The sequence below is a fragment of the Lissotriton helveticus genome, chromosome 3_1 (assembly GCF_964261635.1).
Source record: "Lissotriton helveticus chromosome 3_1, aLisHel1.1, whole genome shotgun sequence".
Taxonomy (NCBI): Eukaryota; Metazoa; Chordata; class Amphibia; order Caudata; family Salamandridae; genus Lissotriton; species Lissotriton helveticus.
In genome coordinates this window covers 154,300,589-154,327,589 of record NC_136061.1, presented here as the reverse complement: position 1 = coordinate 154,327,589, position 27,001 = coordinate 154,300,589, and the positions used below count along the sequence as shown (strand labels likewise).

At 50.3% G+C, this 27,001-nt stretch overlaps 1 protein-coding gene across 8 annotated transcripts in view; it reads left to right on the top strand.

The window, feature by feature from the left end:
* Positions 1-27,001, top strand: part of GTF2I (general transcription factor IIi) — a 1,750,178-nt gene that overhangs the window by 312,511 nt on the left and 1,410,666 nt on the right. For all 8 annotated transcript variants that reach the window (XM_078679426.1, XM_078679427.1, XM_078679425.1 and 5 more), the window contains exon 5: positions 18,152-18,335. In XM_078679426.1, the coding sequence (XP_078535552.1) occupies positions 18,152-18,335 (184 nt within the window). The remainder of the gene's footprint in view (positions 1-18,151; positions 18,336-27,001) is intronic.

Here is a 27,001-nt window from a genome sequence, read left to right as displayed (position 1 = left end):
TGTTTTCTAGGCCATGCAGAGCTTGGTCCCAATACCAGCTATTTTCTTTGCCCGAATCGGCTCAGATCGTCCAGATATCGGTGCGGATGTTAAGCGCTAACGATCCTCACCCACTCAACGTGATTAGGTTTCTATTTTGCAGGATACTTATTTTTGTCGGGCATGGACGAGGAGCTCGCCTAGGACACCTCCATCTCACAGCGTGGCAAGCTCCGCCCCCTTGTCTGTGTATATGATGTTGAGTCCATGTTCTCTGACGAAGTTGGCCATTGGGGGTCATGTAGGTGTTGACAAGAGTAGGCCTGAGGGATCAGTCTTGGCACTCCGCAGATGGCATCTTTTGTTCTAGAAGTGATCTGTCCTTCCATTCAATCAATCAATCAATCAATCAATCAATCATTGCATTTGTAAAGCGCACTACATATCCGTGAGGGTCTCAAGGCGCTGGGGGTGGGGTGGGGGGTGTTGCTGCTACTGTTCGAAGAGCCAGGTCTTGAGGAGTGTTCTGAAGGTCAGAAGGTCTTCGGTCCGCCGTAGGCGGATGGGGAGGGTGTTCCATGTCTTGGCAGCGAGGTGGTAGAATGATCTGCCGCCGGAGGTCACCTTACAGATGCGGGGCACGGTGGCGAGGGCACGGTCTGCGGAGCTGGCATGCGGGGGTGTAGAGGCTGAGTCGGCTGTTGAGGTACGCTGGTCCAGTGTTGTGGAGTGCCTTGTGTGCGTGGGTGAGGAGTTTTAAGGTTATCCTCTTGTTGACAGGGAGCCAGTGCAGGTCTTTCAGGCGGGGTGTGATGTGGGCTTAGGGATGAGCCTTGGGGTATGCCGCAGATGATCCCCGTGACTTCGGAGCGGAAGGGGGGGAGGCGGATGCTCTGTGTTCTGCCGGAGAGGAAGGAGGAGGTCCAGCCCAGGGCCTTCTCTTGGATTCCCGCGTTGGAGAGGCGTGTTCGTAGTGTGCAGTGGCAGACCGTGTCGAAGGCGGCTGACAGGTCCAGGAGTATGAGGGCCACGGTTTCTCTGTTGTCTAGCAGGGTCCTGATGTCATCGGTGGCGGCGATGAGGGCAGTTTCGGTGCTGTGGTTGCTGCGGAACCCGGACTGGGACGGGTCCAGGATGGTGTTCTCCTCGAGGAAGCTGGTCAGTTGTTTGTTGATAGCCTTTTCGATGACCTTCGCCGGGAGCAGAGAGAGGGGTCGGAAGTTCTTGAGGTCCTTGGGGTCTGCCCTGGGTTTCTTGAGTAAGGTGTTTATCTCTGCGTACTTCCAGCTCTCTGGGAAGGTTGCTGTCTTGAAGGAGATGTTGATGTTTTTTTTCCAGAGATGGGGTGCGATGGTGCTGCTGGCTTTGTTGAAGATGTGGTGTGGGCAGGCGTATTCCGGGGATCCGGAGTGGACGGTGTTCATGATCTTGATGGTGTCGTTAATGTTGGTCCAGGTGAGCAGGCGGTTGGTGCGGTTGGTGCAGGTGGTGGTCGTGGGAGCGAAGGTCTCCATTGTTGCCGGGGTGGCGTTGAAGCTGTCGTGGATGTCTGCGATGTTTTGATGGAAGAAGGTGGCCAGTGAGTCGCACAGGTCTTGTGAGGGTGGGATGTCGTTGGTGTTGGAGCTGGGGTTAGAGAGTTCCTTCATAATGTTGAAGAGCTCTTTGCTTTTGTGTGCTTGTTGTCTAGGCGGTCTTTGAAGGAGGTCCTTTAGGCGGATCTGATAAGGTGGTGGTGTCTGCGGGTGGCTTTCTTGTGGGCTGTGTAGATTTCCGGAGTTCGTTCACGGATCCAGTTCTTTTTTTTTTTCGGCAGGTTTGCTTAGAGGTCTGGAGGTCTTCGGTGAACCAGCTGGCTTTCTTGCTGGTGTGGGTGTTGGAGGGCTTCTTGAGCAGAGCGAGGGAGTTGGTGCAGTCATTGATCCACTGTCTGAGGTTGCGAGCGGCAGTGTCTGGGTCGGTCGAGTCTGCGGGCGGGGTTCGGGCGAGGGTGGTGGAGAGCTGGTCTTCTGTTGGGTGCGGTGGTGGGTTTCTGGAAGGTGAAATGGATGCAGCGGTGATCGGTCCAGTCGAGCTCGGTGGTGTGGTTGATGGAGACGTGGGAGCTTGCGGAGAAGATGTGGTCAAGCGTGTGGCTGGCTGAGTGGGTGGGTGTAGTGACGAGTTGTCTTAGTCCGAGGTTGTCGATCAGGGTGGTGGAGTTGGTGTTGTTGTTCTCGAGGTGGAAGTTCAGGTCCCTGAGGAGGATGTAGTCCGTGGAAGCGAGGGTGTGTGTGCTGACGAGGTCGGTGATGGAGTCACTGAACTGTGTATGGGGTTCTGGGGGGGTATGTAGACGAGGGTTCCTCTGAGGGTGGTGTTGGGGTCGGTGTGAATCTGGAAGTGCAGGTGTCTCGGTGATGCTGAGGGTGTCGTCGGTGTTGGTTGAGACTTTGAGAGTGTTCTTATGGACGATGGCGATTCCTCCTCCATTGGTGCGGGTGATCTTATAGACTTCCTCGATGGCTATGGCGAAGTCGGGTGCCGAGGAGGGGTTCAGCCAGGTCTCCGTCAGGAAGGCGACGCCTGTGGTGTTGGAGTCCAGAAGGTGCCAGAGTTCCACAGCGTGTTTCCGTGCGGAGCGTTTTGAGAAGGATTCATCGGAGGTTGTTGCGTCCTTTGGTAGGTGGGTTGGTGGGCCGGATGCTAGTGAAGCTGCAGTTCCGTCAGGAGAAGGGTCCTTGGGTGCTCTTCGGGGCGGCCAGGCAGCAGGTGTGTGATTGTTCGGCGTGGAGGGTGCTGGCGTTGTAGCAGAGGCGGGTGTCGTGAAGTACGCGGGGTACTGGCGCTGGGCGCGGACCAGGTGCAGACGGGCTTGCCTTGGGCCCGCCAGCGGTGCTCCCACTGCGCGGCCTTTGTATAAGGGGAGGTGGGAGGGAGGAGCAGCTGGGAGGTGGGAGCAGGGCAGCAGGGGGGGCAGGGACGCAGCAGCGGGAAAGAGCAGGTGCGGACGGCGGGGTAAAATAGGAGGCTGAGACTGGGCACAGTGGAAATAAGAATAACAAGGGGGAAGAAGAAGTTAAAGTAAAAAGCACAGCAGACAGGTCCAGTTACAATCCAATTAAACACAATGCAGCAGCTGAGAATGGGCAGATAATGACCAGTGCAGTAGCGTGGGGAGCGACCTGACTGGGAACAGGGTCAAGGGTCGCTCCTTCACAGCTGCGTGGCCTCCTTATAAGGGGAGGTGGGAGGGAGGAGCAGCTGGGAGGCGGGAGCGGTGCAGCGAATCGGCAGCGGGGGTGGGGGGCGGTGCTGCAGGGACGCAGCGGCAGGAAAGCTCGGTGGGAAAGAGCGGGTGCAGACGGCGGGGGGAAACAGGAGGCAGAGACAGGGCACAGTGGAAATAAGAATAACCAGGGGGAAGAAGTTAAAGTAAAAAGCACAGCACAGCAGACTGGTACAATTACAGTTACAATCCAATTAAACAGAATGCCGCAGCAGAGAATGGGCAGATACTGACCAGGGCAGCGCAGTAGCGTGGGGAGAGCCCTGCCTGGGAGCAGGGTCAAGGGTCCATTAGGAAGGAGGCGATAAATCTAGGCACTCCCCCCTTGGATGCTGATGTGAAGTCTTTCGATCAGCGTATGGAGGGATACTGTGTCAAAAGCTGCCAAGATGTCGAGGACAATGAGCTGCAGTTTCTCTATGGGCAAGGAGGGCTCTATGTCCTTGGTGGCTGCGATCAGGGCAGTCTTGGTGCTGGGTGTGCTGCGGAATCTAGTCTTGGACGCTTTGAGTTCTTCTCAAGCTGTTTCGTGAGCTGTTTGTTGATAGTCTTTTCCAGAACCTTGGGTGGGAACAAATGTGCCTATAGTTTTTGAGTTTCCTGCCGTCAGCAGAGGGTTTTTTTAAATAGTTTTTTAACTTCAGCATGTTTCCAGTCTTCTGGCAAAGTGGCCGTGGGGATTGAGGTGTTGAGCAGGGTATTGAGTTCCTGGCTGATCCTCGATCTTCCAAGGATGAAGATGTGGTGCGGACATGGGTCTGTGGGAGCTGCTAAGTTGATGTTTGTGATGGAAGTGGTGTCCTGGGTGGAGAGCTTGTTCCAATTTGTCAGTCGGTGGTCTGTGTTGGTTGCGGTGAGGACAATTCGGTTGAGGAAGTCCGTTGAGCTGGGGGCGTGGGAGTTGAGGAAATCTGTGGGTATGAGTGGGGTTTGAAGTTTCTGTATATGGTTGCGATATTGTCATGGAAAAGGTAGGCATGGTTGTCGCAGAGGTCTAGTGAGGGGGTGATGTTGTTTTCAGTGGCTGCAGGGTTGGAAAACTCTTTGACAAAGTGAAGAGTTCTTTGCTGTGGTTGGAGCTGGCTTCAATGCGTGTGGCTGGGTACTCTCCTTCGTACCCTCAGCAGGCGGAGGTAGAGGTTGATGGATGTCTTTAAGGCCGTCTTTAGAGCAACTCTCCCACAAACATTCTATAAGATAAAGTGATCGCATATAATTTCATTTCTTACAAGGAAAGTGATTTTACCTAATTTAAAATTAGTGCAGGAGTTTCGATTCACAAACACATTTCAGGGGCGACGGTAGTATCTGACTGAGGCGCAAGAGATCAGACATAAGCCACATATCCCATAGCATGAATTTTTAGTGTGCATTCTCGATTGCACATATGACATGCCAAAGCAGATGTGAGGTAATACATAAGCTAAGTGAGGAAAGCCCATGGTACAAGCTTTAAGGCCCAGAACAGAGTCATGCTTCATGGCTTCTTACTTTAATGCGACTTAGAAGTATGATATTGCAGATGTTTGACTCCTTCTGTTAAAATTTAAAACTTTTATCTTGCTAACGAAGAGGCAAAGTTGAAAGGTGCCTATTAAGGGATTTCAGTTTCATGCAGAATATAAAATTACTTCCTTCTGTGTATGTCCCACTACCCCCTGGAAGACTGTTGTCAGAGTTACCATAGTCTAGTTTAGAGAGGACCCAAGATTGCACCACATTTTTTAAATCATCTGCGCGAATAAATGGCTTTGTTATTGAGGTTTTTGAGTGTGTACAGTGCTCCTTTTGCTGTATTCTCGATGCGGTCTTTCATTGACATGTTGCTTTCCAGGACCAGGCCAAGGGATTTTGCAGGGTTTGATGAAGTAAGAGACCACTTAAAAGCTTTTAGGTCGAGGAGCCATTTGTGCATTGGAAGGTGGTTACTCTTAGGAGAAAAAAGAATAACTTCTGTCTTGATGGGGTTTAGCTTTAAGTGATTTACGTAAAACCAGGATTGTAACTTGTGCAGTGTGTCGTTGAGACGTCGAATGTCACTGGGTGATTTGATTTTGTAGTAAAGTTGGGTGTCATCAGTATATAGTTGGTATTTGATCTCTGCCAGTTTCAAGATGACCGTCAAGGATTCCATAAAGAGATTGAAAAGGGAGGGGGATAGAATTAAGCCCTGAGGCACACCAAGATTGAGCCCAGTGGGTTTAGACAGGCAAGAGTTGATCTTGATATGTTGCGAGCGACCGACTAATGAGCAACCGTACCATTTTAGTGTGGTTATGCGGACACTAGCACTAAAAGGAGCTGCTATAAACAACACTATCAACAAACTGGCTATGTCAAACATTAAATACAACTATTGAAATATAGCGATCTGGAAAGAATATCAATACAAACTACACAATGAACATCCTGCTACAAAAATATACCTAGATTCCTTCTTGCCAAGGACGGCTAGACTGAGGATCAACTGCACCTACTCTGCACTTACACGCACAGCAAGCACCAAAAATATCCCACTAGAAAGGAAAAACAAAATAAATTACACAAAAGGCACTACATTAAAGATCTTGCACAAATTTTAAAAGTGAGCTTGCAAGACAAAGCATAAGCTAAATATGCGATATTTTTTTTTTTTTTAGAACTGTACACAAAACATTATTTCAAGACTGTGCAGTCAGGGGTGTAGCTTTAAGAGGGTGTTTGGGGTGTGCCACCTCCCAAGTAAATCCATTCTTGGTTTGACAGTTTGGTCTGGGGCCCTGAGTCGGGTCTCCTATGTCTTTGTTGGTTTTGCTCATCGTCTTTGTGGGACTTGTTAAATTTTTTGAGCAGGAACTTAGACGGAGACCTGCTTAATGCAAATCCGTATTGACTGTTTTCCTCCTAGGATCAGTCCATTCCATACCTTGGTCAACTCATCCCTTCACCCTGTGGCATACTATTTTCCAGACTAAGCAAAGCCTCTGAGGGCAGTGCTACTGATTTGAAGTAAACATTACAAAACAGTTTCCTTACTAAAGACGTGCAACAAAACAGACTGCAGATGAATCAGTGCTAAAAGCGCAAGCCGGATTCCCCACCAAGAAAATCAAAAGCTTTGCGTTACAATAGAAAGGAAAAAAATTATTAAGGTCAGAAAAGCGCACGAGAAATAAAAAGGTCAACCTTGCAAAACACTGATGTCTGCTTAGGGGTAGCAGATCGGAATCAAAAAGGCTAACCTACCCCTCCAGATGGGTACAAAGCAAAAGCACAAAATTGGCACCATCAGAGGGGAGCAACCCTTTCGCCAGGGGTAGCTCCCCCCCCCAAATACAGAAACTCATTCTCTGGTGTATAGTGACTCTCAAAACGGCCAGTCTACCATGGGTGGGAAGGGAAGGTGAAAAGCTAGGAAAACATAGGTTGTAATTGAGAGGGGGAACACGCCCAAGGTGCCACTTGCCTACATAAAAAAAACTTCCCTGGTGCCTAGTGGCTTCTGGTGCCATCCCTGGTAAATGCATGTGCCAGTGGTATCGCCTGAGAAGCGATGCTAAGGACGTGTCTAGCACGTCCCTAGCACCTAGGGGCTAAAGCAGTGAAACTCAACTGGGGATAGATCTGTATTTATGTACCGCCCCCCCACTCCTCCCCTCGCAGGGTTCAAATTAGTGCAAATATCTCTTGGCAGCTGTAGGAGAGTAGGGTCTGCAATCCTATGATCACCCAGATTTTTGCTTTTTGCTGCACTGGTTTACGACTTTCCCTGGCTGTGGGCCTGCTAATCAGACCCACAGCCTAGCTGTTCTCTCTATCCAAATTGTACTCAGGTACTGAATTGGCACTGGGCCCTCTCCAAGTCCCTGTACCCAGGGCTGAGGTGTACCCAGAAGTCTCCCAGGGGCTGAAGCATGTATTATGCCACCCCTGGGCTGACTAACTAAACTGACACAACTGGCTGCACGACAGCTGGGGCAAGGTGGTGTACTCACCCTTTGCTTTAGATATAGTATACCTATATCTAACCCTAAAATGGACACACAGATCTCCTATCAGTCACTCCTATGGCAGGCCTTAACAATCCTGAAGGCAGAGTGCTTGGAATCGTGTGAGATGGTGCTCTGGCATGAGCTGAGCGTTGTCTGCGGCTTTCGGGATCCATCCCTTAGCCGTTTCCATGATATCGCATACCATATACTCTTAAGTGCATTATATTCCTCGCGGTTATATGCCAACTCTGGTATCGCTTTATCAAAACATGTCGAGTAAGGTGTCATACGAATTGGAATACTAACCCCTCGCCAATTCTGGCGACGGGGTAAGCATTCCACCCTTCTAGAGGGACACGACATGTATGTAACCCCTAACCCCGGTTAAAGTCAAACAGAGCCTCAGCTCCACAAAATGGATGCTGCCACCGAGACACAAGTCTGCCCTCCTGCTGCTGGGAGTCCTCCCAGAGCAGGAGATAAGGACAAAGGGTTTCCTGCCAGGGGCGGTGCCAGCACCGTCCCAGACAGGGTTTTGTGTATTGTAGGTAGGCAGGGCTTTAGAGGAAGGTGACTGCACGTGGCACCCCGGTGCTCACTGTGCATAGGCTGGCTGGAACCAGTTCCAGGGTCACTCCAGACCCTGTGCTGGGGAAAAGCCCGCCAAGGAAGTGGGTGTAACCACCCCCCTCCTAGTCCCACCCCTAGGGCAGGACTTAGTCGCGTGCCAGCCCCTTTTTACAGGATAAAGGTAGGAACTGGCCCCCTTCCAAATCAGATCATCTTTGAATCCTGAAACTACTTTCCACGAAAGGAACTCAAGACTTCTTCCTAAGATTTCTCCCTTGTGACTAAGGAGTAGTCACCCTGCATCCGCAGGCACCATCTTAAGAACACTGCGGTCTGCTGCAAGTCTCTCCTCCGGATCAAGACTGCCCAGCTCGACGAGAACCGGCTTCCCTGGCACCTCTGACCTCTACCTGCATCATCAGTCACGCTGAGATTCGTGGGTGTGACGAGACCTCGAGGGACCGGCCATCTTCAAGACTGCACGACTTCTTTCCAGCAAGCCCGCCGAGTAATTTCCTGGTGAGTGCTTTGGGGTCCGAGAAGCCCCGACCCTGAGCAGCTCCAGCACCGAAGTGCAGCCTCCCAGCATCTCCACGATCTGCGTGGGGCCCTTCTGCTTTTTGCTGCTCACCGCGTTGTTTGGCTACTAGCCCGCTGGCTTGTGGCCTCCTAAACGACGCCCGACGACATTTCTGCTGCTGGTCTGGTTGCTCCAGGCTGGCCCTTGCTCCCTTCCAAAAGAGGAGCACCCCGGACCCTCCTGGTCCACTCAAGACGCCATTTTGAGTCCACCGCGTGGGCTTGAATTAGCCAAGGCTTGTTGCCCAATCCTGGGTAACTTCGACGCCGACAGCTTCATCCATCGTGGGACAGCTCGCCTCTCCATCCTGGTCGCCGACAACGCCTCCTGGTCTGTGAGATCTGCAGAGCCAGCGTCGCCCACTCACCTAGTCGAGGTGACTTCGCCCGGTGCCATCCTGGTGCCCACTTAATCACTGGCTAGTGATTCAAGAACTTGGTCCCCTCTGCTTTCAGGTTTCTTCTTCCTCGATCCAGGCTTGGATCCAACGAACTTTCCTTCACTGGTCGCCTGCCAGCAACTTCCTTCTTCCAGGCTCCTGGTCCGGCAACAAGATTCCCGACGTCTTTTCAGACCTATGCAGCTGCAGCCCCTGGGCTAGGTAACTTCGGCACTTCGGTGTCCCAGCATAGCCTCACTATCCTAGGGTCAGGATCCACTGTCGTTTTCTTCCTACCAGGTCGGGTTCGCCCGTGAACAATAACTTTGCCTTTACTAGCCTCCATAGACTTTGTCCCGCATCCCGCGTGAGAGTGCACACTCTGCACCCGAGTCCCCTAGGTCTCCTAGAAGTAATCTAACGAAGTCCTAGCGATTCCAAAGCCTATTAGTACTGTACTTACCTGCTAGTAATTTCGCATTCCACTTTTTAAGTATATGGTTTTTCGTGCCCCTCGGGCATTTGTGTATAACGTGCTAACTTAAGTATTTTCGTAAGAGTTTTGTTGTGTGCCTAGCACCCTGTCCTCATAAAGAGTACAGGGTTGTTGTGATTCTAATAAATACATTGTTTATTTTCATAACACTTGTGTGGTGTCCTTTCACTGGGTGTTCAAGGGGTAATGTGATGGTAAAACAGCTGGCTTAACACGCCCTCTAGAGTCTTAGCCTTAGACTGCTCGTATCCATGCTACTAGGATAGCTGGTCTATAAGGTTGACTTACAACCAATCATCAATAAGGGTTGTTTGGACTGATATATAGTGATCACTAGAATAGTGAGCACTGCACATCAGGCCAACTTCTCACATTGGTGAGCAGCGGTTGGGATTTGAGCTTGCTGTTGTTTTACCACACATGCCCTAAGAATATCTTGTGAAAGATCACATAAGTACTAAAGGTACATATAACTTAGCTTAGAATACTCTGAGTTCTACTGAACCAGCTGTTGTAGCTCCTAGGGCCTAGCACACCCTAAACTACAACTCTAGCAAGGGATCAGTAGGCAAACATATAGTGTAGGTAAGTGCACCACTTACACCTCACTAGAAAAGCATGTCGACTCAGGGGGACTCTACTGAGACTCCCCTGGTCAGTGTTGACCCTCCACAGGTCACTTCAAGATATGCAGCTCTCAGTTTCCAGGAGATGAGACAGATCTGTGTCTCCAGAAAACTGAAGCAGGGGTCTAACCCCACCATTCCCTTTTTAATAGGTCTCTTAGAGACTTATGATGCGAGAAAGCTTTCTCAGCTAGATGGGAATATGCCAGCCTTAGAGGGAACCTCTGGGGATCCAGACCTCCCCAACACTGCTACTGCAGTTGAGGAGGAGGAGGATCAGGAGGAACTCTCTGGGGATGAGGTAGACAAAGGTCTTGAGGTAGTCAGAAGGCTAACCAGGACCAACTTAGACTTACTTGGGCTAGGATCTGGGGGACCCCCAGTACTAACCCGAAGTGGGCCTAACCTTGGAGCTAGGAGAGATAGATCTCTTTCTAGGGACTCCAATAGATCTCTGCACTCTAATGCCTCTTCACAGGGGAGAAGGAATCCTCCACAGAGGAGATTTACTTCCCCTCAGAGAAAAGAGCATGAAGCTAGAATGAGACAAGCTGAACTGAGGATTGAAAGGGAAGAACTTGCCCTGGCCAAAGAGAAGCTTGCCTTTGCTAGAGAGCAGCAGATGAGTGGGCTAGCTCCCACTGGTGGCAGCAATCTCCCAAGAGATAGAGAGAAGGGTTTAGATACTAAACACCTGACTAAAATAGTGCCCCCCTTTAAGCAAGGGGATGATATCCAGAAATGGATGGCTGCTCTGGAGAGGGCCTGCACTGTGCAGTGCATTCCCCAGAGTCAGTGGGCAGCTATACTGTGGCTCTCCTTTGATGGTAAAGGTAGAGATAAGCTCCTCACTACAAGAGTAGAGGATGCTAACAATTACCAGGTCCTGAAGAATACACTGGTTGATGGGTTTGGTTTAACCACTGAGCAGTACAGGTTGCTGTTCAGAGACACCCAGAAAACTCAGTCTCAGGACTGGTCTGACTTTGTGGATTGTGCCACTAAGGCTTTGGAGGGCTGGTTGCTGGGTAGCAAGGTTACAGATTACACAGGATTGTATAATCTAATGATGAGAGAACAAATTTTAAACAATTGTCAGAACCAGTTGTTGCACCAGCACCTTGTTGATTCAGATCTGACCTCTCCCCAAGAATTGGGAAAGAAGGCAGACAAATGGGTCAGGACAAGGATCAAGCAGAACCAGAACCAGAACCAGGGTGGTCAGAAGAAAGCAGACCAGAAGGGTAATGTTAAGAATGAGCAAAATGACCAGAAGTCTTCACCAGGTCCCCAACAAACCAAAGAGGGTGGGGGTCAGGCTTCCCAGAAGAAGAAGACTCAAGAAGGCCAGTCAAAAAGGTGGTGCCAGTACTGTAAAAGTAAATCTCACTGGTTTAGTGAGTGCACCAAAAGAGGAGGACAAACTCCTGCCACTACAGCCCCTAAGGCAACTGCACCCCCTAGTACAGTCAGTAGTGGTAGTGTACCTCCCAAGGCATTAGTTGGGTTAACCTTGGGTACTGAGGGGTCTGACAACTTAGTTGGCACACTCACTCAGGCTGTCCTTGTCTGTACAGGGGATATGGATATGTCCCCTGAAATAAGTCCCAATACTTTGGGCAAATACAGGCAGACACCTTTGATAAATGGCAAAATGGCTCAGGCCTATAGGGACACTTGTGCCAGTGTCACCATGGTGACACCTAACTTTGTGGACCCTGGACAGATCATGCCAGGTACTGATTTCCTGGTGACCAATGCCAGCAATGTCACTACTAGTCATAGTGTGGCAATTGTGGCTTTCTCCTGGGGTGGAGTGAAGGGACAAAAGAAAGTTGTAGTCAGTTCAGACCTCCCAGTTGATTGTTTGTTGGGCAATGATTTGGAGTCATCACAATGGTCAGAAGTGGAGCAGAGGACTCACATGGAAATGTTAGGCTTGCCAGCACATGTGCTTGCTGTGACTAGGTCACAGGCCAGAAAATGCCCCACTGAACAGGTGCTGGATCCTGAAATGATGGACCAGACACCTTCCATGAAGAAGAGCAGTAAGGGTAAGGCTTTGCCTTCCCCCTTACCCCAGGTTGAGGATCAAGTCTCTGAGGAGGCTGATCTGAGAGAACTGAGGGAAACTGAGCCTAAAGAGCTTGAACTTGATCAAGTTGAGTTTCTGGGCTCAGGGGGACCCTCCAGAGCAGACCTGGGGAAGGAACAGTTGAGCTGCCCTTCCCTTGAACCCCTCAGACAGCAGGCTGCTGCTGAGGCTGCAGGGAATGCCACCGGTGCCCACAGGGTATACTGGGAAGATGGACTCCTGTACTCGGAGTCAAGAGACCCCAAGCCTGGTGCAACCAGGAGGCTGGTCATCCCCTTGTCTCTGAGAGGTTTCCTTCTCACCTTGGCCCATGAGATTCCCCTTGCAGGTCACTTAGGTCAGACAAAGACTTGGGACAGGCTTGTCTCACACTTTCACTGGCCCCATATGAATGAGAATACCAAGGAGTTTTGTCGCTCCTGTGTCACTTGCCAAGCCAGTGGTAAGTCAGGTGGCACAACAAAGGCCCCCCTCATACCACTACCTGTGGTGGGGGTTCCCTTTGAAAGAGTGGGGATTGACATTGTTGGTCCAATGGAACCCCAGACAGCATCAGGGCACAAGTTTATACTGGTGGTAGTGGATCATGCCACCAGGTATCCTGAAGCTATTCCCCTTAGGACCACTACAGCCCCTGTAGTGGCAAGAGCCCTAGTTGGAGTGTTCTCCAGAGTGGGTTTCCCTAAGGAGGTCGTTTCTGACAGAGGTACAAACTTCATGTCAGGATATCTGACTGCAATGTGGAAGGAGTGGGGTGTGAACTACAAGTTCACCACACCCTACCACCCACAATGCAATGGGCTTGTTGAGAGATTCAACAGGACCCTGAAAGGGATGATTCATGGACTACCTGAAACTCTTAGGAGAAGATGGGATGTCCTGATCCCCTGCCTCTTGTTTGCTTACAGAGAGGTCCCACAGAAGGGGGTTGGCTACAGCCCTTTTGAGCTTCTGTATGGACATCCTGTAAGGGGACCCCTGTGTTTGGTGAAGGAAGGATGGGAGAGACCTCTCAAAAAGCCTGCAACCAACATAGTGGACTATGTACTTGGTCTCCGCTCCAGGATGGCTGAGTACATGGAAAAGGCATCTAAAAACCTTGAGGCCAGCCAGGAACTTCAAAAAGCTTGGCATGACCAAAAGGCTGTTCTGACTGTGTACCAGCCAGGGCAGAAGGTGTGGGTGCTGGAGCCAGTGGCCCCAGCAGCTCTGAAAGACAAATGGTCTGGGCCCCACACCATCATTGAGCAAAAGGGAGAGGTTACCTACTTGGTGGACCTTGGAACTCCCAGGAGCCCTCTCAGAGTGCTCCATGTTAACAGGCTCAAGGCATATGTTGACAGGAAGGACATGAGCTTGCTCATGGCCACAGATGATGGACAGGAGGAAGAGAGTGACCCTCTCCCAGACCTGCTCACTCAGAATCCTGATGATGGATCAGTTGATGGTGTTGTCTTTTGTGGCAGCCTCACTGAACATCAGCAACAGGATTGCAGGCAAGTTCTGCAATCCTACAGACATATGTTCTCTCTGACACCCAGCCAAACTGATTGGTGTACCCATGATGTTGACACTGGAGACAGCCTGCCTGTCAAGAGTAAAATCTACAGACAGCCTGATCATGTTAGAGACTGCATCAAAACTGAAGTGCAGAAAATGTTGGAGCTGGGAGTCATTGAGCCCTCAGATAGCCCTTGGGCTAGCCCAGTAGTTCTAGTGCCAAAGCCTCACACCCAGGGTGGTAAGAAAGAGATGAGGTTTTGCGTAGACTACAGAGGCCTCAATGCAGTCACTAAGACTGATGCCCACCCAATACCAAGAGCAGATGAACTTATAGATAAATTGGCTTCTGCCAACTTCTTAAGTACATTTGATTTGACAGCTGGGTATTGGCAAATCAGGTTAGCTGAGGAGGCCAAACCCAAGACAGCATTTTCTACCCCTGGAGGGCATTATCAATTTGTGGTAATGCCCTTTGGACTGAAAAATGCACCTGCCACCTTCCAAAGGTTGGTGAATCAAGTCCTCACTGGGCTGGATGACTTCTGTGCAGCTTATCTTGATGATATTGCTGTCTTTAGCTCCACCTGGGAGGATCACCTGGTCCACCTGAGGAAAGTGTTAGAGGCCCTGCAAAAGGCAGGCCTCACTATCAAGGCCACAAAGTGCCAGATAGGGCAGACACAGGTTGTGTACCTGGGCCACCTTGTGGGTGGAGGCCAGGTTCAGCCACTGGAGAGTAAGATACAGGCCATCAAGGACTGGACTCCTCCAATCACCCAGACTCAGGTTCGAGCTTTCTTGGGCCTGACTGGGTACTATAGGAAGTTTGTCAGAAATTATGGGTCCATAGTGACCCCCCTTAATGACCTGACAAGCAAAAAGATGCCAAAGAAAGTTCAGTGGATAGCAAGCTGTCAGAAAGCATTCAATGACCTAAAGCAGGCCATGTGCACAGCACCTATCCTAAAGAGTCCAGATTACTCCAAGCCATTCATTGTCCAAACAGATGCTTCTGAGTTGGGTGTGGGGGCTGTTCTGTCTCAACTGAATTTTGATGGTAATGATCAGCCTATTGCTTTCATTAGTAGGAGGTTGACACCCAGAGAGAAAAATTGGTCAGCTATTGAGAGGGAGGCCTTTGCTGTGGTCTGGGCCCTGAAGAAGCTGAGGGCCTACTTGTTTGGCACTCACTTCACCATTCAGACAGACCATAAGCCCCTCTTGTGGCTAAATCAGATGAAGGGTGAAAACCCCAAACTGCTTAGGTGGTCCATTTCCCTACAGGGGATGGATTTTACAGTGGAGCATAGACCTGGTACTGATCACAGCAATGCTGATGGGCTCTCCAGGTATTTCCACTTAGAGCAAGAAGACTCACCTGGTCAAGGTTAGTTTATTGTCCCAAAGTTTGGGGGGGGGGGTCATGTAGGAGAGTAGGGTCTGCAATCCTATGATCACCCAGATTTTTGCTTTTTGCTGCACTGGTTTACGACTTTCCCTGGCTGTGGGCCTGCTAATCAGACCCACAGCCTAGCTGTTCTCTCTATCCAAATTGTACTCAGGTACTGAATTGGCACTGGGCCCTCTCCAAGTCCCTGTACCCAGGGCTGAGGTTTACCCAGAAGTCTCCCAGGGGCTGAAGCATGTATTATGCCACCCCTGGGCTGACTAACTAAACTGACACAACTGGCTGCACGACAGCTGGGGCAAGGTGGTGTACTCACCCTTTGCTTTAGATATAGTATACCTATATCTAACCCTAAATTGGACACACAGATCTCCTATCAGTCACTCCTATGGCAGGCCTTAACAATCCTGAAGGCAGAGTGCTTGGAATCGTGTGAGATGGTGCTCTGGCATGAGCTGAGCCTGTCTGCGGCTTTCGGGATCCATCCCTTAGCCGTTTCCATGATATCGCATACCATATACTCTTAAGTGCATTATAATCCTCGCGGTTATATGCCAACTCTGGTATCGCTTTATCAAAACATGTCGAGTAAGGTGTCATACGAATTGGAATACTAACCCCTCGCCAATTCTGGCGACGGGGTTAGCATTCCACCCTTCTAGAGGGACACGACATGTATGTAACCCCTAACCCCGGTTAAAGTCAAACAGAGCCTTAGCATCCACAAAATGGATGCTGCCACCGAGACACAAGTCTGCCCTCCTGCTGCTGGGAGTCCTCCCAGAGCAGGAGATAAGGACAAAGGGTTTCCTGCCAGGGGCGGTGCCAGCACCGTCCCAGACAGGGTTTTGTGTATTGTAGGTAGGCAGGGCTTTAGAGGAAGGTGACTGCACGTGGCACCCCGGTGCTCACTGTGCATAGGCTGGCTGGAACCAGTTCCAGGGTCACTCCAGACCCTGTGCTGGGGAAAAGCCCGCCAAGGAAGTGGGTGTAACCACCCCCCTCCTAGTCCCACCCCTAGGGCAGGACTTAGTCGCGTGCCAGCCCCTTTTTACAGGATAAAGGTAGGAACTGGCCCCCTTCCAAATCAGATCATCTTTGAATCCTGAAACTACTTTCCACGAAAGGAACTCAAGACTTCTTCCTAAGATTTCTCCCTTGTGACTAAGGAGTAGTCACCCTGCATCCGCAGGCACCATCTTAAGAACACTGCGGTCTGCTGCAAGTCTCTCCTCCGGATCAAGACTGCCCAGCTCGACGAGAACCGGCTTCCCTGGCACCTCTGACCTCTACCTGCATCATCAGTCACGCTGAGATTCGTGGGTGTGACGAGACCTCGAGGGACCGGCCATCTTCAAGACTGCACGACTTCTTTCCAGCAAGCCCGCCGAGTAATTTCCTGGTGAGTGCTTTGGGGTCCGAGAAGCCCCGACCCTGAGCAGCTCCAGCACCGAAGTGCAGCCTGCCAGCATCTCCACGATCTGCGTGGGGCCCTTCTGCTTTTTGCTGCTCACCGCGTTGTTTGGCTACTAGCCCGCTGGCTTGTGGCCTCCTAAACGACGCCCGACGACATTTCTGCTGCTGGTCTGGTTGCTCCAGGCTGGCCCTTGCTCCCTTCCAAAAGAGGAGCACCCCGGACCCTCCTGGTCCACTCAAGACGCCATTTTGAGTCCACCGCGTGGGCTTGAATTAGCCAAGGCTTGTTGCCCAATCCTGGGTAACTTCGACGCCGACAGCTTCATCCATCGTGGGACAGCTCGCCTCTCCATCCTGGTCGCCGACAACGCCTCCTGGTCCGTGAGATCTGCAGAGCCAGCGTCGCCCACTCACCTAGTCGAGGTGACTTCGCCCGGTGCCATCCTGGTGCCCACTTAATCACTGGCTAGTGATTCAAGAACTTGGTCCCCTCTGCTTTCAGGTTTCTTCTTCCTCGATCCAGGCTTGGATCCAACGAACTTTCCTTCACTGGTCGCCTGCCAGCAACTTCCTTCTTCCAGGCTCCTGGTCCGGCAACAAGATTCCCGACGTCTTTTCAGACCTATGCAGCTGCAGCCCCTGGGCTAGGTAACTTCGGCACTTCGGTGTCCCAGCATAGCCTCACTATCCTAGGGTCAGGATCCACTGTCGTTTTCTTCCTACCAGGTCGGGTTCGCCCGTGAACACTAACTTTGCCTTTACTAGCCTCCATAGACTTTGTCCCGCATCCCGCGTGAGAGTGCACACTCTGCACCCGAGTCCCCTAGGTCTCCTAGAAGTAATCTAACGATTCCCTAGTTAAGTCCTAGCGATTCCAAAGCCTATTAGTACTGTACTTACCTGCTAGTAATTTCGCATTCCACTTTTTAAGTATATGGTTTTTCGTGCCCCTCGGGCATTTGTGTATAACGTGCTAACTTAAGTATTTTCGTAAGAGTTTTGTTGTGTGCCTAGCACCCTGTCCTCATAAAGAGTACAGGGTTGTTGTGATTCTAATAAATACATTGTTTATTTTCATAACACTTGTGTGGTGTCCTTTCACTGGGTGTTCAAGGGGTAATGTGATGGTAAAACAGCTGGCTTAACACGCCCTCTAGAGTCTTAGCCTTAGACTGCTCGTATCCATGCTACTAGGATAGCTGGTCTATAAGGTTGACTTACAACCAATCCTCAATAAGGGTTGTTTGGACTGATATATAGTGATCACTAGAATAGTGAGCACTGCACATCAGGCCAACTTCTCACAGCAGCTAAACAGGCTGGATCGCAGGGAGCACTGCAGGAAGTAATTAGAGTAGATGCATCTAGGCTTGGCTCAGTGTTTGCTAATGGGTTATTTTAAGGGCTTCAGCATGAGATTGTGCATTTACCTCGGACTTGCTCACTGTCTGGCAATTGATTTGAGTAATATGTATGTGGTACTCTGTGAAAGAGGAACCATAATTGGCTTCTTCACATTCAAAGCATACAATATTTTAGTACCATGACTTTAAATAGGGCAGCTGTGGAATAAAAATGTTTCCCGAGACTTGCGTTATCCCTCACAATGGAAAACGCCCCTAGGTTGCACTCAGATGAGTGCATCCTGGTGACTTTTTCCTCTGTGAGGGATAACGCAAGTCTTGGGAGTTATCTTCACCCTCTGACTCAGGAGGGTCAACCAGGTTGCACCACCTACCAGTTTACTTAGTCTAACCCAACTTTACCAGGTGTGCGATCGTCCTAAATCTATTAAATAAAAATGTTTCTCATGCAGCTTTTCGGCTTGATCATGATTTTAACTTCACAATTAAATTTCAGGGAAAGCGTTGGGAAAGTCTACACCTGTTCCTGTACCATATGACAAGATTTTCAAAGACCCGTCTGCTGCTGTTGTGCTGGGTCTTCCAGAGGCAGTTGGCTTTAAAGATCCAACAAATTATGATGCACCTACTCTGAGAAGAATTTTGGAAAACAAAGCACACATATCCTTCATAATTAAAAGGTCAGCTAATTTCTGTAAAACTTACTTGTTTGTTTGATTGGAGTGTCAATGTTTGTCAAGTGGAGCGGTTTTTAACCTGTGGACTTGGGTCTCCTGGGGGCGCGCAAGTCCTACTAGGAGGTTCTCGACTGCTTAAAAAATTAAATAAAATGAACAGATCAAAATCTATATAAATTAAGCAAAATGTAAAACTGAATATTTTAAAACTTTCTATAAATGTGAAGGAATTTGAAAATTGATAATAAAATGTAGGTTGGTGTCCTTAAACTGATTTGTAGTAACAGTGCAAATGCATCAAACACACTATAGTATGGATGATGTTTTTAGAAAAGCCTCAAACTTTTCATTAAAATTTGATTTTTTTTAAATTTTATATTGGTTTGTGGATTAATTACAATATTTCAACATTTGTCTATTCTTTTGATTGCTCAATTCTGTGTATTGTTTTGAAGTTCCGGTCATTGAAATGTATTAATTCTGAGGTTCCCGCCTTCTAGTAATGACTTAGTGAGGGGATAGTAAAAATTCCAATAATGATTCAAATGGGGACCCCAGATACCAGAAATGAATAAGTGGGGATCTATAGAGGTCAAAAGGTTAAAACCCACTGGTCTAGAGTGAAGTCACTTAATTATGCTCTTGGTATTCTGTAAACTTTGCTAAATGTTTTATTTATGTATTTATTTTTTTAACCTGTTAGCCACACTATGGTAGTGGAAAGGCCGCTTTCTCTAGACAAGTCCAGGGCAGGTTTGCAGGATCAGTAAAGTCAATTTAGTGTGCTTTGAGGGGTGGGAATGTTGATGGGAGGAGCGGGGGGGGGTGGAATTGTAGTGAGACATCGGTCCGCGTTGTGGCCATGGTGTCCTTAGAATGGGAATTGTTAGGTCCCATACGCCCAGAAAAGATCCAGGAGGGTCGGCAGCAAAGGGCACCCCAAAAACTCAGGTTTCTGGTGGTACAATCCCTAAACAGAGGATACCCGAGGCACTGGACATGAGTAAGGGTTAGGAGGAGGATGCCATTCACAGTGGGGAGACCTGAGGGCTAGCGGTTACCTTCTGACAGGTGAGGACCCCAAGTCTTAAACTGGTGTGGTCTTTTCTGGCCCAAAGTCACTGTGACAGGAAATATGGCACGTGGGCCAGACAGACTCCTACAAGACAGTGTTTTACCATAGAGGGGGACTGTGCCCCAACCACCCCACCCCCAATCTCCCTACACTGCCAGGCACATGCTCAATCTCAGGTTACAGACCGTGAGGTGGCTGAAGTGAGAATTGTTTCAGTGTCTGCAACCTGAGATTGTAGCCCACCACTCTTGGTCAAGATGCCTTTAGGACCTCCAGGGCTAGTGGATGACTCCTAGCGAGCCCAATGACTGGAAGTAAGGCCTACCCCAGGTACCAAATTAGAGCATCCACCTCTGAGAATGGCTAGGGGCCTGCTTCCTGACAGACTACTGTCCATGGTGTTATGTTTCATACAGGTCCCCCGATATAGGCTCAGGTAGTAACTAAACCGTACACCTATATTTCCCCTGCAATTACACTACAAAACTGTTCTTGGTATTGATCTTTTACCGAGTTACGGTCCTGCTTAAATGACGTGGGGTTTTCTCAGAAAACTAGCCTCATTCATTATGCCTGAGGATTCTTGGACTCTCAGCAGAACTACTATATCCTGCATAATAACAATGTATAAGGTTAATTCCTTCCGTCATCCTAGTCCAACATGACACAGCAAGATAGATCCCCTGAGGGTAGCACTTTGGGTGTATAAACACCATATCTTTGCTGAAGCGGGGAGTGGAGAAAAAGGACTTCCATGCTGACACACTGAAAGACGCTGAGCTTCCTGCACGCAGACACTGCAGCTCGCAGTGGTTTGACATCCTTCACGGGGTGTCCATCTCCAGACCTAGATGGGGTCCCACAGTCTCTCACTTCAGGTAATGGGGTTGGCTTTATCCTAGGGGGACTCTTGGCTCTACCCCTACATACATGCCCGGAACACGTAGGTACATCTTGGTAGGGTGGCATCAAAGGAGTACACCTTATTATTGTCCTGTATTTTTATACCTGTCATTATTCATTGTTTTAGCACTATGGTAGGAATCTAACATCCTTTTACTCTATTGGTGCATCTAATCATGTATATCAATTTCTGTCTTATTGTTTCAGCACTCAAATTTCACGCTAGACTGATGCTGGTTCAATAAATGATATTGAAAACGCCCCCACAGTTTATTCTTTGTGTTTATCTGAGACGTAGTAAGCACGAGTGACTGAGCGAAAAGTACTGTACTATTTCCACGATTCTGAGGGATCAGGGTTGTCATGTTCGATAGTTGCCAGAGACTTTCCACTCTTTAGTAAGAGGAGTGGATAGAGGCACTGTGACTAACCTATCCTATGGGGGTATCTGGACTCGGTCTGGATACCAGTCCCATAGTTACGTTGTCTAAATGCGCAGATCCTATATAGATTTATAGAAACTACACGGCATGGCGCCCCCAATGTTGGTTTGGTTCTTATGTAACGGTCAAATCTGAGTAGTTCAGTCGTGCTGTTCTGAGAGACACACACTCACATTTTATCCAGAAACGTCTGGAGTGGGAAGGGAGCAACCCGCCACAGTTTAGTAGGCATATCCTATGAATTGGCTGTAGGTTTATCAAGCTTGAAGGATAAATATTTCTGTAGTAGGGGATCTCTGTGTATAGTCATAATCTAGTGAATAGTCCCGCCCATGTGCGTGGACCCCGGAGCAATCAAAATAATCTCTTAAGTTGTCAAAAAATGCAGACCTGCACAGACACTTAAGAGAGAATTTAAAGACAGATAATGCAGCCTATATCCACAGGCTACACTGTCCAGTACTTCAACTAGACATTCCACCAAAAATCCACAAACAGCACAGCCTGTCCAGATTTCTCCACAGTGAAAAACTTGCTTTTACCAGCAAAACCCTCTGGAATGATAGAGAGGAAGGAGTGGACAGACAAGCCCCATAGGCTGCCATTATGTGGCTCAGAACAGGATACTCTGCCTTTAAGAAAACTTTCCAGAACTCTCTCAGTATCCCAGAATGCACAGCAGGTCCCTTTTACTTTCAGATCTTTTTTCCGGCTCCTGCAAGCAGGACCCTGGAGCATTGAGCTCTCCCTTTTCAAGGGTTTATTTGGTGATTTTTCACTTTTTCAAGGATTTAAGTGCTTTTATTAAAGCACTTTGGTGTTTTCTTCCTTGTGTGTCTTGGTGCACTCTTTTGCTTGTCAAAATGCCTGCTTTGTTTGACAAATGCCCGGAGTGTCCAAGGAAGAAGGCCAAGTTGGACCCACATGAGGTGTGCATCGTCTGCCTTCCCTCTTATGTCCCAGAGTGGTGTGACATCTGCCAGACATTATCCACCAAGACCCTGAGAGAGAGGATGAAGATCAGGCTCCAAGGCCTGGAAGATAGAAGACTGCAGACACAAGGTGGGTCTGGGCATGCTTCATCTGCCCATGCTGAGGCCTCTGGGGGGCTCTCCAGAGGCAGGAAGACCAGCAAACGTCCTGTTTCTCTGCCGGCGTCGATAGCATCGACGACTGCGTTGAGAGGGATGACAGCAGTCTGTTCCCCATCTCCCCAGGGCTCTGGGTTGAAGCGGCGTCTGCGTTCGACGGAGAGGGGACTGACGAGGCCGCCGTCGAACGCCGTTGACGGTGTCGTCGTCGAGTCATCGACGTCTAAGAGTTCGGCCCGGCGTCGGCGCTCGCCGTCGAGGCGACACCGCCGCTCGCCGTCTGTGAAGAGGAGGTTGTCGTCGAGGGGATCCTCTACGTCGAGGAGGACGTCGAGGACTTGCAGGCGTTCGACGTTGAGGAGACGTTCGATGTCGCGAAGGAAACGCTCGACGTCTAAGTCGGCGGTCGCCGTCGAGGAAGAGACGTTTGTTGTCCAGACGTGACTCAACGTCGAGACGAGGGCGCCGGTCGACGTCGAGACGACGTTCTTCGACGCCAAGGAAGCGCAGAAGGAGTTCTGGCGCCAGGAGTCCCTCTGGGTCCGTTGGGACGCCTCGGCGATGGTCTCCAATAGGAGACACTACATCGCCTCCGCCTAAGAAGAGGGAGTCACAGGGCTCTGTGTACTCCGAGGTATATACACCTCCCAAGCCAAGATCGGCTACCCCGCCTCCTCCCTTGCCTAAGGAACCTCCGCCACAGAATCCCACTCCGCCTCCGCTGCCACCTCTGGTTCCACCCCATGGTCAGCCTCTGATACCTCCTCAAGGACGGCCACCGGTTCCGCCGAGGTCGGTTTCGCTGCCACGGTACCCGACGCCTCCTAAGGGGACCCCTCAGCCGAAGGTCGCGGTCAGGCTACGGTCTCCGGCTCCGGTGAGACCTGCGGAGCATCCGAAGCCAAGGAAATCGCGCTCTCGTTCCGGACGGAGGGAGAGATCGCCGAGTCGTCGTCGGTCGGCGACAAGATCAAGGCGACGCCACAGGAGGCGCAGATCAAGATCCCACACGGGCTCTTCTGGGACCAGGGACTACTCACCGATGTCAGAATCCCCGGGGGCGAGGGTGTCGCCAGTGGACGACAGTCTCTTTTCAAGATGTTCTGCTGAGGGGTGCAGCGAAGTTGGGCATCACGTTGACGGTTGCCACACCCACGACGTCCGTGATTTTCGAGACGCTGCATAAAAAGCACCTGTCTCGGCCGTTGCTACCCCTAGTACCCAGATTGGTAGAGCCCGCTCAGGAGTTGTTTCTCACTCCGGCGGTGACGAAGCGGCTCCCTCCATGCTCCTCAAGAAGTACCGGGCTCCGGATTCTGACCCGTCCTTTCTCAGGATGGATCCGCCACCGGACTCTGTCATAGTGACGGCTGCTAGGAAGCAACATGCCACCACTCCGTCGTCCACGGTACCTCCTGATAAGGAGAGCCGCTGGTTTGACTCGGCTGGCAGGAAGGTCTGTGGGACGGTGTCTACTGCAATGAAGGCTGCAAGTGCCACATCTTTACTAGGGCGATATGATCGAGCCCTGTGGGAATCCCTCCAGCAATTCGCTGAGCTCCTTCCTCGAGAGAAGAGGACTTTCAAGAGATTCTCAATGAGGGGCTATTGGTGTCGAATCAATTCCTCAGCGCGGCTGCTGTGTCCCTTCTGGCGGCGCATGGATATTGCCATGCTGTCAACCAACGGCGCCACACTTGGCTTCACCTTACATCCCTCAAGCCAGAGGCCCAACAACGGGTTGCCAACCTGCCGTTCTCGGGGGAAACCCTGTTTGGCAAGCATGCGGACGACGAAATGGCCCACATGAAAGCGGAGGCCGAGACCCTGACGGCTGTCTGGTTGGAGAAGCCCAAGGAGAAGAAGACCTACAGCCCGTTCCGGAGGCGGTTCGGGGCGCAAGGCAGAGGGCAAGGGCAGGCTTCGGGACAGCAACAGCAACAACTGCAGCAGCAGTTCCGGAGGCCCTTCCAGAAGCGCCAGAAGGGTAGAGGCCAGCAGTCCGCAGCGGCGAACAAGGGCCTGGCTGGGTCTAGGCCCTGAGTGGTTACTTCCCATACATCCGTTACCCACTCCGGTGGGGGAAGCGTTCAATTTTTTCTGGCAGAGTGGAGAAAAATGACTCGGGACAAGTGGGTGCTGAATATTGTTTGCAATGGATACAGTCTTCGGTTCACCAGCCCGCCTCCAGCAATTCCACCGGTCAGCTCGCAGTTTCAGCTGCGCGAGCTCCAGGGTGAGGCCGATATCCTGTTAAGGAAAAGGGCGATAGACGTACCTCTGTCTCAAAGGGGAAGAGGTCTGTACTTTCTGGTTCGCAAGAAGGACAAGAACGAGTTCAGGCCCATTCTGGATTTGCGACAAGCAAACAAGTGGATTCACAGAGATAAATTTTGCATGCGGTCGTTGCATCAGATTTATCCTCGGTTGCAACAGGGAGACTGGCTATGTGCTATAGACCTACAGGATGCGTACTTCCATGTGCCCATTGCACACAAACACAGGAAGTTCCTGCAATTCCAAGTCGGCGCCAATCATTATCAGTACACAATACTGCCATTCGGGCTGAAGTCTGCGCCCAGAACATTCTCGAAGTGCATGGCAGTGGTAGCTGCACACCTGAGGAAGAACAAGGTGTTTGTCTAGCCGTACCTGGACGATTGGTTGATCAAGGCCTCCTCCTTCTCGGAAGCTCAAGAGCACTTCCAGAAGATGTCCGTTCTCTTGAACAAGCTGGGGTTGCACATCAACATGTCCAAGTCTGTCCCGACTCCGGTCCAGTGCATTCAGAACTTGGGAGCCTCCATCAATACGCTGTCGGCAAGCGTGTCTCCTTCGGAGGAGCGACGATTATCACTCCTTCGGAAGGCTCAGGCTCTTATGACTGCTCCATCTACAACAGTGAGGACGGGGTCTTCTCTACTGGGGTCGATGGCCTCTTGTATCTTCCTCACGCCACACGCACGGCTGCACATGAGACCATTGCAGGAGTGCTTGGAGGATCAGAGGAAAGGATCTTGGGACGACAAGATAAGACTGTCTCTCCATGCTCTTCAGTCTCTGAAGTGGTGGTGTTCAGCGGAGAATCTCCTCAGAGGGGTTCCCTTCCACAAGGGCATTCCCACGCGGACTATCGTGACCGATGCTTCTCTCCACGGCTGGGGGGCGCACTCCGGAGACTTACAGATACAAGGAACGAGGTCCCAGACAGAGTCCACGTATCACATCAATTTCCTGGAACTCAAAGCTGTTCACTTGGCACTGAAGGCCTTTCATCCGTCCTTCCAGACCAACTCTCTGCTTGTACAGACGGACAATACGACCACGATGTATTACCTCAACAAGCAGGGGGGCTCGGGATCGCGCACTCTGTCGCAGGAGGCGCAGGCGATCTGGCGTTGGCTTCTAGCCAGAGGACTGACGATAACGGCTACCCATATACCAGGTGTGCATAATGTTCAGGCAGACGCACAGAGCAGACTGATTCAGGAAAACCACGAATGGGTCATAAACAACGAAGTACTAGGAGAAGTCTTCGCATGGTGGGGGACTCAAGACGTAGATCTGTTCGCCACCGCCGAAAACAGCAAATGCCGAGACTTCGCCTCCAGGTACTACCAGCAGGGGACGCTGGGGAATGCGTTATGGATCAACTGGTCGAACCGCTTTCTGTACGCTTTTCCACCCATTCCCCTGATTCCGGCGGTGCTCATCTAGCTGTCCCAGTCCAGGGCGCGGATGATCCGGATTGCCCCGGAATGCCCCAGGCAGTGGTGGTTCATGGACCTGCTTCACCGGTCTCTCCTTCCTCACATACGGCTGCCATGCAGGCCGGACCTTCTCACGAAGTTCGGGGGGCAGATGGTGCACCCCAACCTCTCGTCTTTGAGTTTGGCGGCATGGCTCCTGAGATGGTGCAATAGGGCCATTTGAATCTACCAGAAGATTGTATGGACATACTAAAGGAGGCTAAGCGACCTTCCACTAGGACTTCCTATGCTTACAAGTGGAAGCGATTTTGCATCTGGTGCAAGTCCAAGAACTATGACCCAACGACATGTAAGGAAGATTTCAACCTTCCGTATCTTCTACATTTGGCACAGTCTGGCCTTAATGTCCATTTCATTAAGGTTCATCTTGCTGCGCTGACTGCCTACAGGAAGTACCCTTCACAGACTTCCTTCTTCCAGATCCCTGTGATCAAGAATTTTTTGGAAGGCTTGAAGAAAGTGTTCTCTCCTGTCCGGCTTCCTTTGCCTTCATGGGAATTGAACGTGGTGCTGTCCAGATTGATGAAGGAGCCTTTTGAACCTATCCATAAGGCTTCGTTGCAGCACCTGTCCTGGAAGGCGGCATTCCTCGTGGTCATTACATCGGCCCGCAGGGTGAGTGAAATTCAGGCGTTGTGTTGCCAAGAACCTTATACTGTATTTCATGCTGCTAAGGTTGTTATGCGTACTCACCCTAAATTTCTTCCAAAGGTTATATCTGATTTCCATGTTAACCAGACCATAACTTTACCTACGTTTTTTCAGAATCCTTCATCTCCAGCAGAAAGGTCTCTGCATTCCCTGGATGTCAGAAGGGTGTTGAAATTTTATCTGGATAAAACCAAAGATATTTGTAGGTCAGACCAATTGTTTATCAATTATGGATCATTCAGGACCGGTCTTGCTACCTCAAAACAGTCCATCTCGAGGTGGATTGTGTCCTGTATACAATTGTGTTACCAGAAGGCTAATAAGACCTTAGGGGGTAAACCTAAGGCTCATTCCACCAGGGGCAAAGCTGCCACGACTGCTTTCCTCCGTAATGTTCCAATTACAGAAATCTGCAAGGCAGCCACTTGGAAGTCGGTCCATACCTTTGCTAAGCATTACTGTCTGGACAGTGATGCCAGGACAGACGCTCAGGTTGGGCAGGCTTCGCTGCGAAATCTGTTCGCACAGTAGTGGTGTTATTTCTTTTTTCTCCACCGCAGCTTTGGTGTGGGGATGGGCTTGCCATTCTATTCACTAGATTATGACTATACACAGAGATCCCCTACTACAGAAGGAGTAGTTTCTGTCCTGTAACTCCAGTTCTGTAGTAGGGGTATCTCTGTTATAGTCATAAGCGCCTGCCCTCCTCCCCGGTGGAGAGAGATATTCATGTAAG